The sequence below is a fragment of the Camelus bactrianus genome, chromosome 2 (genome assembly GCF_048773025.1).
Source record: "Camelus bactrianus isolate YW-2024 breed Bactrian camel chromosome 2, ASM4877302v1, whole genome shotgun sequence".
In the NCBI taxonomy this organism is placed as follows: domain Eukaryota; kingdom Metazoa; phylum Chordata; class Mammalia; order Artiodactyla; family Camelidae; genus Camelus; species Camelus bactrianus.
The window spans coordinates 132066962-132082090 of record NC_133540.1 but is presented as its reverse complement, the minus strand read 5'-3'; the positions used below and the strand labels follow the sequence as shown (position 1 = coordinate 132082090).

The following is a 15129-nucleotide window of genomic DNA, read 5'->3' as shown; positions in this document are numbered from 1 at the left end:
TTGGCTCTGACCCTAGCTCAAGAGACCACACGGAGAGCAGAGGCCGAGTCCTCTATCTGGGGCAATGAAGGCTGGACTCTTGGAGCCTGGGGACAGATGTGCCCGCTCCTATCCCCAGACACTCAGAATTCCAGGCCTAGTGCAGCCAGTGTCTTTCAGCACAGCTACACCCCTTGCCCAGCTCAGGAAGGATTCACCTGCCAGGATCCCCTGGGGTTGTCAGCTGCACAGCTGGGCCTGGAGGAGCCCACCAGGCAGTAGTGACAGCAGCTGTGGTTATGAGGGGAAGCCACACAGCCAGCATCATTCATCTCCACACCCCCCCCCATTACCTAACTTGCCTTGAGGTCTTTGGGCAAGCCAGATAAGCGGCCTTATAGCTCAGTTTCCCCATCTGTTAATGTGTCTGCCTCCCTAGGTTGTCTAAGGAACGAGTGAGACAGTCACATACAGGGCCTGGGTACCTCCCGTCCCCTGCAGTCACTCCGCAGTCGGCCGACATTTATGTGTCTGCTGCGCGGGCTGCCCCAGGTGCCTTAGAGGGCCTCCTGACCCTTGCAGCGACCTGTGAGGTCAGATGTGGCTTTTCCCACTTTACAGGTGAGCAAACTGAGGGTGGGAAAGGAGAGGCAACTTACCCGGAGGATCACCTTGCTGGGGCCACCGTAACAAAGTACCATAGCCTGTGGGCTTCAACAACTGAGATTTATTTCCTCCCAGTCCCGGAGGCTGGAAGTCCGAAATCAAGGTGTCGGCAGGCCTGGTTCCTGCTGAGGCCTCTCTGCTGGGCTTGCAGACGGCCGTCTTCTCCCTGTGTGCTCACATGGTCTTCTCTGTGTGGGTGTGGTCCTCATCTCGTGTTAAAAAGGCACCAGTTTTATTGGATCAGGGCCCACCCTCATGATCTCATTTAGCTTAATGACCTTTTTTAAGACTCTCTCTCCAAACAGTCACACTCTGAGGTTCTGGGGTTTGGGACTTCCACATAGGAATCTGGGGCAGGGGGGACACAATTCAGCCCATAACAGCAGGTCAGCACAGTTGTAGGTGTTGACGGGGGGTTGGAAGCCAGGCCTGAGGGAACCCCAGCCTATGCTTCCGTGTCCCCAAGCGCCTCCTGCCTCCACGTGCCCTCGCTGCCCGTTTTCTCAATCCAGCCACCCCATGGTCCTTCTGGTAGGCTCCTCCAGGTCACCACTGGAATAGTTTCTGTTCTTGGAGAATTCAGCAGTGTGCTTATTGGCTGGTATGAGAAACATAAACTTTCCAGTTGCATTATGCTCTCATATTATCTGTGGTCGATGCTGCATTTGCAGTGTTGTTACTTTAGCAGAGGAACCTTGTTGAACACTGTAGAATGAGGGGATGTGGGGAAGGTACCTGTTGGTTGATCCATACATACACTGAACCCCCTGCACCTGTGCTCCAGGCCTGGGCTGGGTGTTTGGAGGTGACTAAGGCAGGCTGGGGACTCAGATGCTCAGGGAGCTAGCCAGATGACAGTACTTGGAATGTTACACCAGAGATTTTAGGAAGCCATGCAATGCGAGAGGGGCCTGAGAAGGCTTTGCAGAAGGGTATTGGAACCGGCTCTGAAGGATTTCCCTAGCTAGCGAGAAAGGGAGCAGGGTTCACACCATCCCAAGGGTACAGCATCCTCAGTGCCAATCAGGGTGCCAAGGCCACTGGGGCAGAGTCCCTGACTTGTTGAGGCCCACAGTCTGGCGTGTTTCGGGGCAGAGAGGGCAGTGGTCAGCACAGGGGCCCAAGCTAAGCTGAGCGTTCCAGCTACTGCCCATCACCCACCAGCTGGGGATTCATCTGTTCTTGCAGTGACCAGCCCACGCTGCTCTGCAGCTACACTGGGCCAGGGACTAGCATGGCTACAGAAATGAGTTGGGTCCCATCCTGCCCTCCACGGGCTGCTGGTGGGTGGGCCAGGAGGGTTGGAATTTGGGTGTAATCTGTGTGGTTAATGGAGAAAATCACGTGGGGCTTCAGGAGCCCAGTGGAGGCCCTGACCCAGTCGAGGAAGGCTTCTGGGCCCTCCCGGGGAACAGAGGGAGGGTGAAGGCCCAGGGACCAGGCAGAGGGAGCAGCTCGTATAGGAGCCGGGCCCCCCTGGGGAAGGCAGGTGCTCATGGCTGAGGTGGTGGATGCTGTCATTCCTTATTTACAAACCTGCCAGCCCCTTCCTCCTCTCATTCTTTGCTTCACTCAGTCCACAGCTAATTATTGAGCACCTCCTGTGTGCCATACTCTGCCCCAGAAACTGTGCTGCTCTGGAGATCCAGTCCTCCTCCCGGAGCTTGTCGCCAAGAGGGGGAGTAGGGAGCGTTCAAATGCCGGGACATTAACGTGTAATATCTATTCTGTAGTGAAAAGTGCCAAGAAAGTAAAGCAGGAGAAGCAAGTGGAGAGCAGTGGGGCTGGAGTAGGGGTGGCTCTTTTGGGGGGTGGCCGGCAGCAAAGAGGTGCTGAATGGAGTGGGGAGGGCAGACCCTGCAGAGAGACCTGGCTGCGAGCGTTCCGGGCAGAGGGATTAGCTCGGGAACAGGCCTGGCGGTGGGAAGGCGTATGTGTGTCTGAGGTGCAGCAGGTAGCGGCGTGGCCCCAGCCGAGCGGTCAGAGAGGAGGACCGGAGAGCCGTCAGCCGGGGTCAGTCCTGCGGGCTGGGGAGGACAGGCTTGTGTGCTGAATGCCACAAAGCTCTTGAGGGTTTCCTTTTTCGTTGCTTTCTTTTGTATTTTTTTATTTACATCAATATGAATACTTGTTTTATACTCCGGATTATAACCCAAAACTACTTTATTTTGTTGCTCCAATGGTTCTAGCTTTGGCTGCTGAGATCTCTTTCAGTTGGCTCCTGGGTCCTTTTGACATGTTCCATCATTGTGGCATTTATTATTAATTTATTCTTGCGCACATCCTTGCTTTCTGGCACTGTAAGATGCTCCAGGCTCATCTTGTATATCGCCTGCCCCAGTCCTAGAGCCAATCATTTCTGTAAGGAATTCTTTCCTTTTATTGGAGAATGGTGTTTAGAAGCCAATACCTGGGCACTGGGTGTGCTCAACACTGCTGGAATGGCTTTGCTTCTAGGCTGAGCTGACAGAGCAAGGATGTGTATATAAGCTGTGTATATACACATATCTAAAATATTTCTAAATGTCACATCTGTGTCTATATTCAGTTAAACATGTATTCTTACTAATGTCCCCAGTGCTAATCCAGTACCGCCTGGATCCTCTGGCCTCCTCCCCTTGCTGATCTGTGTCCTCCCTCCAGTGAGAGCCTGACCCCACCATCCACTATCCACATAGTTAGTTATTCAACACTCCACTTATACAGTGGCTTCAGAATAGTTAACCTGCACCCCGTGGATTGGAAGGGCAGTGGAGGGAAACCATCTAGTGTGTGCTTTCTGAGGCCTGTGCTGGCTGCCAAGGAGGACTAAGGGGCAAGTAGGGTGGAGGTGAGCATGGCGATTATCAGTGAGGAGGTGACTGCCGTAGTCTGGCAGAGGGCTGCTGCTGCCAGCTTGGACCAGGGTGGTCACAGAGAGCAGAGACAAGTGGTTAAGGCCTGGAAACAAAGACCTAGCACTGATGGATCGGATGAGGAGCCGTGGAAAGAGCCCAGTGGAGGCTGATTTCGCTATACCTGTTGGGGCACTTGGTGATGCTGGCTCTGATGAGTTCCCCACGCCAGTCCCCTCCCAGTTAGGTGCATTCCCTTTCTCTGTCATTTTGCTCTTGCTACAAGTGCTAAGGCACGGCTGGCAGGGCCCCTCTCTCTTGCTGGACCTCTGGACTTGGGGAGCAGCTTGGAGGCATCTGGTGAGTTAAATGCCACATGACCTTTGTAGACCTGCTCAGCTCAATGGAGTAAGGAGGGGGTTGGGGTTCTGTGCACACCAGGAGCTGCCCCAGCCTCGCTGTGCTGCACTTGGGTCACGGCGCCCGGGCTCAGTCCTCGGCTTTTCTGGGCAGAGCTGGTGGGACTCAGCAGTGTCTTCTCCCCGGGCCGATCCACTGTTAGCATCCCTGCCCTACACACCGGGTTGCCTGGCCTATCTCAGCTGGCCCCCTCTGCCCCTCCCAGGGACAGGCCCAGCCTCTCTCAGGCTGCCCTGAACACACCTTGGGCCCCCTGTCCACAACCTTCCCTCCTTTACTACCTGTGACCAAACCTCCCTTTTTCTGCTCACCGACTTTCAGCTTCCCTCCCCCAGTAATCTTTTAAGGGGCAGCTGTTGATAGCCCTGCTTCACAGGAAAGGATCAGGAAGCTCTGGGAGGCTGTATTGTCAGGGTTCTTCAGAGAGAAACAGAACCAGTAGGAGAGAGATGGGGGGGCATGGTTTCCAACACGTTGGTCACATGGTGATGGAGGTTGACGAATCTGAAATCTGCAGGGCCCACAGGCTGGAAATTCTAGTGAAAGCTGATCTCTCAGTCCAGAGGCAGAATTCCTTCCTCGTTGTGGGGACCTCAGTCTCTTCTCTTAAGGCCTTCACCTGACTGGGTGAGGCCCACCCACGTTTATGGAGGGTGACCTACTTTACTCAAGATCTAGTTTCAGTGTTAATAACATCCTTAAAAATACCTTCACAGCAACATCCAGATTGTTGTTTGGCCGAACGACCTGGCACCAGGGCCCTGACCAGTCGACACGGAACATTAACCACCTCGAGGTTAAGTAATTTGCCGAGGGAAATGCACTCGTCAGCACTGATTCAGAATCCGACAAGATCCCATCCTTCTGACTTCAAATCACTGTCAGCATTAACCCAGAAAGTCAGGACAGTGTTGCCTCCTCAGAAGAGGATGCCAGGAGCTTTTAGTTCTTCCCCAGGGAAACCATGTTAAATATTTGAAGTTCTGGCTTCCTGGCACTCCGTCCCTCAGGAAAGGAGTCCAGTTCCAGCACGCGGGTGAGATGGGCCGACCCATCACCCAAGGACTGACCACCAGCCCTTGTTTTATTTCTGTAAGTGTTTGACGTCAGGAGACATTGATCTTATGTCTTTGGCCAGTTTTATTTGCTTCTTTCCCCGCTGTTGTAAGTAAGGATTTGTCAGCCCAGGTGACACTGTAAAACTCCTCACCTAGAATTAATTTCACCAGGTTGGTGTGCTGTAGATGGTGTGGTCTGTTGCCACTTTCCACGGAAGCAGCTTGTTCGTGAGAAACAGATTTATTTCAGTTCTTTGGAGATTGGTGTCATTTAGAAAATGAATGGACTGCAAGGGGCGCCTGTGGAAAGTGTGTAATTGTGTGATATTTTTAATGAAAAGATCGAATAAAGCATTTTGGAGTGTTTGAGGAAACACTCTCTTGGCATATTTTACAAATAATGTTTTAAGTTGTTTGCTGATTAGATGAATCCATTCAAGTGGGGTTGGCAGCCTGCATCTGCAGGACACCAGCTCTAGGGCCAGGCACCTAGGGGCAAGCCAGGCTCTGCCCCTTGGCAGCCCCTCGGCAGCCCCTCACCCTAGGCAGGTCACCAGAGCATCTCTGAGTGTCAGGGGCATTGCAGTAAAACAGTACCTCCCTCCCTGGGGCTGAGAGGTTCAGGTGAAGGATGAACCGGAGCCCCCAACCCAGGCAGGGTAGCCACTCAACAACGATGCACCTCCACTCCTGGTCCTCTCTGCCTCCACCTGCTCCGTCTCCTCTAACTCCAGAGTCCAAGGCATGGGCACTGGAAACGATGATGGTGGTGACCACTATGGTGATGGTGATGGTGGTGGTGATGATGATGGTGATAATGGTGATTTAGTTTAGAAATTGTTTTGCTTTGGTGAGAGAGCTGATTTCTGCAGGGCATATTTTGCAACTGATAAATCGTCCTTCCTCATAAATCTCCAAGTAGGAAGGGATGTTGAAGTCTGACTCTCCTCTCCAACACCTTCAGATGTTTTTCCACTGCTGAGAGATCTCAACAGAATAGTAGGAAAGAGGCTGGGTGGGGCTGATGGAGGTGGCGCGAGGGGGAATTGGAGTGTGGGGACCCGGGGAGGGTCTCAGGGGTCTGTCACACACGAAGGGGCATGGGAGGCGGCAACGGACATGGCCGGCTCCCCCAGCCCTGACCCTGACCTTGAGCCTGACGGACTCCCTCCCCCGCTCTGGCTGCAGGTGGGTAAGCTGCGCGAGCGGCTGCAGGAGGCCAAGCTGGAGCGGGAGCAGGAGCAGAGGCGGCACACGGCCTACATCTCGGAGCTCAAGGCCAAGCTGCACGAGGAGAAGACCAAGGAGCTGCAGGCGCTGCGCGAGGTGCTCATCCGCCAGCACGAGCAGGAGGCGGCGCGCACGGCCAAGATCAAGGAGGGCGAGCTGCAGCGGCTGCAGGCCACGCTGAACGTGCTTCGCGACGGCGCGGCCGACAAGGTCAAGACGGCGCTGCTGGCAGAGGCGCGCGAAGAGGCGCGCAGGGCCTTCGACGGCGAGCGCCTGCGGCTGCAGCAGGAGATCCTGGAGCTCAAGGCGGCGCGCAAGCAGGCGGAGGAGGCGCTCAGCAACTGCATGCAGGCGGACAAGACCAAGGCCGCCGACCTGCGCGCCGCCTACCAGGCGCACCAGGACGAGGTGCACCGCATCAAGCGCGAGTGCGAGCGCGACATCCGCAGGCTGGTATGTGCGCGGCACCCCTGCCCGGTCCCGGCAGGGACCCTGTCCTTCCGCACACGCGCATCGCACCCAGCCCCCCGCACACATGCGCCCAGTCCCTCCCGCACGCCTGCATCCTGTCTCTCTGCTACGCATGCGCCAGTCCTCTCCACCAGCACGTGCTCCGTCCTCCTGGCTTGGAGTAGTAAAAGCCGAGTTTCGGGCACCCACTGTGCTCCGGTCATGGTTCTAGGCCCTGGGGTTCCAACCAAATCCCTGCTGTCCTGGGTGCGGAATGGAGGCTTTGACAGGTCTCTCCTGCCTGTGGGAGACACCGAAAGAGATTTAACCACTGGAGGCAGAAGCACCAGGTGTCCTTTTGAAGTCCCTGTCCAGCTGTACAGCTCCAGACTGGTCGCCAGGCAGTGACAGGGCATCAGTTCCCGTCTTAACAGTGCAATACCAAGAATGGCAGAAGAGATATGCTGATTTCATATTTCTAATTTATAGAAGATCTAAGCATATCCCAATGCTGACTTCTCAGAAGCAGTCTCCCGCCCCTTTTTGGCTTGTGTGTGTGGAGGCCCTGCTATCCCATGAAAGGAAGAGAAGGCTTTGGAGAAGGTCTCTCCTGGGTGTGAATACAGGTTCCCTCACTTGTTAGCTGTGTGACCCCAATCAAGTTGCTTACTGTCTCTGAGCCTCAGGTGCCTCATCTACAAAATGGGGGTAATCACGTATCTCCAGCGTCACGAGGATTGAGTTAACTAAAGCATCTAAGATCAGCTCATAGTGTCTGTAATGGCAGACCTGGAGAACATGTTCCTGTGTTACAGGAAATATACATTTAAGGTAAATAAAATGAGGGAAAAACAAATATTTGTACAAGAGATTGACTGAGCTTAATTTAAAATGTACCAAGGATTTGGTGTCTGTTTCCATTTCAGTGCCAAACAGCAGTAGTCCCCGGCCAGGTGTTCTCAGTGCGTGTGGCCCACGTGGGGGAACAGAGCGAAAAGAATAAGCGTCCGTTTGTCCCGTTGTCCTCCCATTTGATAAACGGCCCTGCTCAGACAGGCCTCTTGGCAGCATGCTCAGAAGGTAGCCTGCATTTCATTTCTTTGTCAGCTGGATTGGATTAGAAATGCAAGAAGGCTTCCAGGCTTCCGCTCACACATTTAACATGCCTCTTGAAGAAACAACCAAGAGGAAGAAGCAGTTATGGTCAATGTGGGGTGGTTGGACTCATTCCTTAGACCAGTTACGATTAGGTCTGGGAGGACTACCCCCACCCCCATACACAGGGGCTTAAAATCTGGAAGTTATTCTTCTTCCATGTGCAAAGTCTGGAAAGGGCTCCACAGAGTAGAGCAGGCCACACACGCCTCTCAGCTTTCCCTTCAGAGGGGACTCTGGGATGTGGTCCTCATGGCCCCTCATTCCATGGGGTGCCAGCCATCACACCTTCATCCCAAGTTGGCAGTAGGAGGGCAGATGAAGGAGGGTGTGGTCTTCATTTTAAAAAATGCTTTTCTTTTTGGAGGTTCTGAACCCTTCCACTTCCACCTCATTGGCCGGAAGTTACTCGCTCGGCCTCACCCAGCTGCAAGGGGCGCTGGGAACTGCAGTGCTCCTCCTGAGTGCACAGCAGCTCCTGATACCTCCCGGTGTGGCGCTCTGCTGGGTTCCTAGGGCTGCCGTGACAGATCGCCACAAACTCCATGGCTTAAAACAACAGGAATTTGTTCTCTCACTGTTCTGGAGTCTGGAAGCCTGAAATCAAGGTGTCAGCAGGGCTGTGCCCCTCTGGAGCCTCCAGAGAATGCTCCTTTCTTGCCTCTTCCAGCTTCGGGTGGTTGCTGGGAGTCCTTGGCATCCCTCGGCTTAGCGCTGCATCACTCCTGCCTCTGCCTCCATGTGGCCTGCTCCTCCTCACGTTTCTGTGTCTTGTCCCCTTCCTATAAGGACACCAGTTGGTGCATCTAGGGCCCACCCCAATGTGGAATGACCTCATCTTAACTTCCATCTTAGTTACATCTTTGAAGACCCTATTTCTAATAGGATCACATTCTGCTTTTCCGAGTAGACGTGAAATTTGGGGGGAACACCATTCACCCAACTACAGGTATCAGGGAGAACAGGGAGACTGGATCGTGGGGTCGCAGCTTGTTTTCATTCTTTGATTCCCCCAAACTTCGCAGTGAAGCAGAGCTCACAAAATTACTCATGAATTGGTGGGTTTGTTGGCAGCTGGCTAAGCTGAGGTTTTCACTGAGACAAGTGTCCTGATCGATGTGACTGCTGAGAAGTGATTAGATTCCATGCCTGTGAGGGAGAGCATGGCGAGGGCTTTGGAGAGGCTGACCTGAGTCTGAATCGTGGTTCTGCTGCTGACTAGGCTGTGGGCATATTCACCTCTCTGGGTCTCAGGCTTACCTATAAAATGGGGTAAATAATGTCTACATGGAGGGTCTTTTGAAGACTGAGAGAGAACGTGTCTCTTAGTATGTACGTAGTCCTGAGCTCACACTAGCATGTAAGAAGTGATCGCCATCATCCCCAACTCTGCATCATCTGTTAGAATTTTATGGGCACAAGTGATAGAAATTCTGCCTTCAACCGGCTTGAATCGTGAGTCTATCGGCTCTCATAACTGAAGTAGCGGGATTACCTTCCGACACAGCTCCGGTGGCACTAATGACATCTCCTGGCCCCGGGTTTCTCAGGCTCTTCTCTGCCCCTGCTGTGTCATTCTTGGGCTCTGGGCTCTCAGCACGCTGGTGGGATGCCACTGCTGTGCCGGGCCCAATATCCTCACAGGAAACAGCTCAGAGAAAGTGAGAGAAGCTCTTTCTTAGCTCCTAAGGAGAAATAGGAGGGTCCTAGCAACACCCACTTCAGGCTGTTGGCTCTGATTGGGTATCCATCCCTGAAACAATGACTATTAGGGGGTGGAGCCATTGGGTGGTATGAGCCAATTAGGGCCTGCCCTGGGAATTTAAAGTGGTTTCAGCCCCACCCCTCTCCTGAACCACATGGTGAGACTGGGAGTGTGGGAGAAGGGGAGACATATGCAAGGAGGCAACCCAGGAATGTCCAGTACACTCAGGTGATGGGGTTTGGGGAAGCTCTGGAGGCTCGGTGTCAGAGGTTCAGGCTTCATCAGGGTCCTGAGGTCCTGAGGGCAGGGGGCAGATGGCTAAGACCCCAGCCTGGGAGTCGGATCAAAGTTGACAAATGGTGAGAGTGCTTGCTGTGAGCTCCAAGAGCTGACAGGTATCCTCACCCCTGGAACCTCAGGACTCTGGCCGAGGAAGTGTAGCAACCTAGAGAATGTTGGCTCCAGAACCTATTCTGCTTTGTGCTTCCGTTCCTGGGCGCCATCTCCACTAGCGAGACTGCTTTCCAGGAACGTTTCCCATGTGATGAGGTGGAAGCCCTCTGCTCATTTAGTGGGATAAGTGGGGACTTGATGCTCATCTAGGCTGAGAATTTGGATCTCCAGACGTGTCTTGCTTGTGACGCTGCTGCTTTTTGTGGGAGGAGTTAGTGCACTGTGGTGGCAGGGGCTGTGCTTCGGGGCTCCAGTGCAAAGCCCGGAGTGTGCAGCCGGGATGCTGAGGGGACAGACTGGAACCCTACCTGTTAACTTGGAGCACCCCTAACTGGTACCACTGATTCCTCTTGCTTTGCTTTTTTCTCGTAGCACTAATGCTCTGATCTCTGCCAGTGTTGACTTATTTATTACGTTTTCTGCTACTTCCCCTCTAGAATGGAAGCTCTGAGGGCAGGGACACTGATCTGTTTCTCTCACCAGTGTTTCACAGCACCTGTTGATGGTGCTCAATTCAGTCTATTTGTTGAGTTAATGAAAGCATGTATAAGTGGTTTAAATTAATGAACTCCTTTCACATAGTTCTTATTACTTCTGGATTGAAATCTGCAGTGGCAACAATGTTTTCCAGATCATTAAGGATTCTTCCCTACAGTGGGGAGATGCTCCCACCCATTCAGAGCGGGTTTAGCCGAAGCAGGGAGCTGTGGTGAACCGCCACCAGGGGGAGCAGTGGACACGTTCTGCAGCTGCTGAAGGAAGCTCACCCTTGGCGGGAGCTCCAGGACACTACCATGGGGGGAGGTTGGGGGTGCAGAGAGAAGGGGAGCATCCTTTTTTCTTCCAAAGAAAGGCAACTCAAAGAGCTTGTCAGAACGGTGGGACTTTGTTGAAAACCTCAGTCTGGAGTTTGGGGGTACCCTTTTCCTCCTTCCATAATCTGTTATATTTTATCAGTGTTTCATGGTCTGCTGTTTAAATAAGACAGCCTTCTGTTAGCCAGCAGCTAAAGTTGATTAATGGTGCCAACTAACATTGATTGTGTGTATCAGTTTCCTGGGGCTGCCTCGACAAATGACCATACACTCAGTGGCTTAAAACAACAGAAATTTATTCTCTCATAGTTCCGGACACTGGAGGTTCAAAATCAAGATGTTGGTAGGGCCATGCCCCACTGAATACTCTCAGGGAGGATCCTTCCTTGTCTTCCAGCTTCTGGGGGCTCCAAGCTTTCCTGGGCTTGTGGCCACATCCCTCCCATCTCTGCCTCCTCCTTCTGTGGCCTCTCCTGTGTTCCTCCTCTTCTTCTGACTGTGTTAAAACATTGAGGTTAGGTTAACTGGTTAGAGCCAACTAAGTCGAAGATGGCAGAATACTTGACTTCCAGGAGACCTTGAGCTTCACTGCAGGCTCACTGTAATACATTAGCTGCTAAATGGCCCTCCCACAGCCACCATGACGGTTCTGAGGCTGGCCATAAAAAGTGAAGAGTGGGCAGTTGCCCAATTCTGGGACATCTTCCTTTCCCCAAAATAGCTGGAATAATTCTCCCACTTGTTAGCATATGAAGCCACCAAGTGCATAAAAATGAACAACCCCAAATCCCAGGGCCTCTCACCTCTCGCCTCTCTGGCCTTCTAAGATGGCCCGCTCTGTGTCTGCTGAGTGTGCACCTCCCTGAATAAGTCTGCTTTCACTCTACTCTGGCTCACTCTTGAATTCGTTCCCACGGGAAGCCAAGGACCCTCACTTGGCAGGGCACATCCCAGAGGCTTGCCTGAGACCTGGGACGTAACCATCCTCTCTCCTCTCATTTTCCTGCAACTTTCTCCCCGGGTATCTATGTCCCTTCTCCCCTTATAAGGACGCCAGTCGTTAGGCCCAACCTATTCCAGTGTAACCTCATCTTAACTAATTATATCTGCCAAGACCCAAGTTCCAAATGAGATCAGAGTCTCAGGTTGTAGGAAGGACATGGATTTGGGGGTGCAGGGCACCCCAGTACAGCACCCTTCCTCTGGCAGTTTCCCAGCTATTGGCTTTGCATCCAGAAACAATTGAAGTGGACAGCCAGCTACTAAAGCTTCCTCTTCCATAAGCTTCTTTTGTTTGGTTTCCTCTAGGGACTGTGGGGTGAGTCTGGGCTGGGGTGCACTGGGGCTCACGCTGAGGCTCGTGAGAGGACCAGGGGCCTTGGAGGCCCCAGCAGAGATGTCAGGCAACCAGTGGGTTCTCTGTGGGTGCCTGAGAGATGTCAGGGCCAGGGGAGGAGGCTGGAGTGTCAGCTGCACATGGTGGAGTTAGTGTCATGGGTGAGGACGCGGCCGCCTGGGGCAAGGACACAGACTGGGAAGAGGGCCAAGCCTTGGAAACTACGAATTTGAATGGCGACCAGGGCGAGGCAAGTCTGTAAAGAAGATGGAAACTGAGAAGTCCCGTGGAGGGCAAGAGGGAGTGGGCAACAGGGTCAGATGCTGGTGAGGAGGAGAGAGGACAGAAAGGTGTCCAGTGGGTTTGAGGGCCAGGAGAGTGCTGGAGACCTTAGCAAGAGCTGTTCGCTGGCAGGGTGAGGAGGCGGCCAGTTAGGCGTGAGAGACAAGAGAATGACCAACTCTAAGGAAACTGAGAGCTGCAGGGGCAGGGGCAGTGGTGGCTGGAGGGGCCTGGGGGGTCAGGATTTGACTTTATTTCATTAAGGTGGAAGAGACCCAAGCATAGGTCAGTTTTGATGGTAAGTATCTGGTTGACTATAGAAGTAGTTGGACCCACAGCTCTGTGCTCCTCTGTTCAGGAGCGGTGACGGGGAGCAGGGCCTGGGCTGTGCACTGTGGCCACTCTGTGTCCCGAGGCACTGAGTTTGGCTGCCCCGGGTCCATGGAGCTGCTGAACCTTTCCCCGGGCCTGAGGCCAGCGACGGGGAGCTTCCCCTGGTCAACGAGCCCCAACGACTGGCTGCTGATTCTTTCCCTTTGCAGATGGATGAGATCAAGGGGAAAGATCGTGTGATTCTGGCCTTGGAGAAGGAACTTGGCGTGCAGACTGGGCAGACCCAGAAGCTGCTTCTTCAGAAAGAGGCTTTGGATGAGCAGTTGGTTCAGGTCAGAGAGGCTGAGCGGTACCACAGTAGTCCAAAGAGAGAGCTCCCGCCTGGCATCGGGGACATGGCCGAGCTCATGGGCGTCCAGGTGAGGGGCTCGTGCAGGCGCTGGGGCCTCAGAGCCTACCACCCACCCGTCCTTCCTTCTACTGGTCATTCTTCCAGTCAGCTGCCCACTCTCTGTTCTCCCTCCTTCCCTCCCTCCCATCCGCCTGTCCATCCTTCCTTCCCTCACTGACCCCTTCCTCCCCACATGTGCTTACATTCACTATGTGCCAGGCCCAGTGCTAGGCACGGGAGTACAGAGGTGAGGGTCGGGCTACTTTCGCCTCCTGTGGTCTTAGGGCTCAGCTGAAAACAACGACATGAAGACAGGAGTGCGGAGTATCGAGGAGGAGCACAGCCAGGGGCCCAGTCCGGACAGGGCGTGACCTAAAGGCCCCGCCCGTGAGGGGGAGCCAGGCCAGCAGCGGGGCATCTGGGCCACGCTTGGTACTTAGCAGAGGAGGCCCAAGCTGCATTCATTCATTCATTCATTCACTAGATGGTTAAGTGTCTGTCTCCAGGAAGGTCCCCAGAGACATGCAGATGTTAGGGAGCCACTGGAGGGTTTGAGACCTCATCGCCTTTGAGATGAAGCCTTTCCACCTGCTGCTTGACACGGGGGAGCCCCAGCGCGGCGTCCGGTCCCTCTAACAAGGAGCCCACCTTTGTCCTGAGAGTTTTCTGAGAAGGGTCCGTGGAGCGCTTTGACTCAGTTAAGCTTCAAAGTGCACTTACATTTTGATTCTTTTTTAGGATCAACATATGGACGAGCGAGATGTGCGCCGATTTCAGCTGAAAATTGCTGAGCTGAATTCGGTGATACGGAAGCTGGAAGACAGAAATACCCTGTTGGCAGACGAGAGGAACGAACTGGTAACCAGCCCCCAGAGACAGATGGTGCCTGTGGGGTGCAGGGAGGTGGCCCCGGGGCCACAAGCCACACCTTAAACAGGGAGTTCACGCAGAGGCCTTTCCTCGCCTTTCCTTCTAATTTCTCTCTGATTAAAAACCGAACACACGCTCGTTGAAGAAGCCTGTTGTTTCTGCAGGGATTTATCCCGAGCAAGCAATCAGGGAAGCTCAGTGAGGGGTTTGAAGAGCTTGTTCATTGCAGTGATGATTAGTAGCAACCGAAACCAGACCAGAACGCAGCGGAGCCCCAGTTGTTCAATACTCAGTATTGGTCACAGTCATTGTGGGACATTTATGCAGTGAGCTGCATGCAGTCGTTAAGAATCATGTTATAGGTCATATTTAATTGCCATAGACATTTGTGCACCATAAATTAAATGATAAAAACTGTTTACAGAACAAAAATACGTTGTAATCATCCTGGATACTGGAAGTTTTTTTAGGTGGTGTGATTATAGATAATCTTAATTTTTTCTTATCTTTTTACTTTCCTTTGCAAAAAAACTTCTAATTTTAAAAATAACTTGCACTTCCAGTTAAAAAAAATAAATAAAGCAAAAATAGCAATTTATTGAATATGTTTAAATTTGCTGGGTAAACAGCTAGACTAATTTTTATGTAGTGGTAGTCAGTACATAAACTTCTCGACAAATACCTCATAATATTTCTCTTTATTCTAAATTTTATTATGAAAGTAAGTATCTATATATTTGAAAACATGGGAGATGAAGTGTTAAGAATGTCACCGCTTCACAATTTTAGCAGCATCAGAATAAATTCATTTCCTTCCAGTATTTTCAAAGACATATTTTTATATAGCCTTCATCAGACTGAACATCTAATATTATGTCTCCACTTTTCACTTAAATTTTCATGAGCTTAAAAAAAATCCCTTATGGGAGGCAAAATAGTTTACTAAGTGGATTAGAAAAAAATACGGTTTGCTGGAAACAATTCAGACCTTGTGAAGTGTTTAAAGTGAGAACGGAAAAGTTTGCCAGCACTTGGATCTTAAAATCACGAGGTAACTACTGTTAGCAGTTTGAGGTGGTTCTTAACGTGGTTTTAATGCTTCTGCAAACATTTCGACACCCACTGAGGGATCTTTTTTGTCGTTTCGCGGTT

At 52.4% G+C, this 15129-nt stretch overlaps 1 protein-coding gene across 2 annotated transcripts in view; it reads left to right on the top strand.

Annotated features, from left to right (window-relative positions):
* The window catches only part of JAKMIP1 (janus kinase and microtubule interacting protein 1), a 134301-nt gene that overhangs the window by 70047 nt on the left and 49125 nt on the right, over positions 1–15129 (top strand). For both annotated transcript variants that reach the window (XM_074350437.1, XM_074350441.1), the window contains exons 3-5: positions 6146–6640; positions 12926–13135; positions 13846–13965. In XM_074350437.1, coding sequence (XP_074206538.1) covers positions 6146–6640; positions 12926–13135; positions 13846–13965 — 825 coding nt within the window. The remainder of the gene's footprint in view (positions 1–6145; positions 6641–12925; positions 13136–13845; positions 13966–15129) is intronic.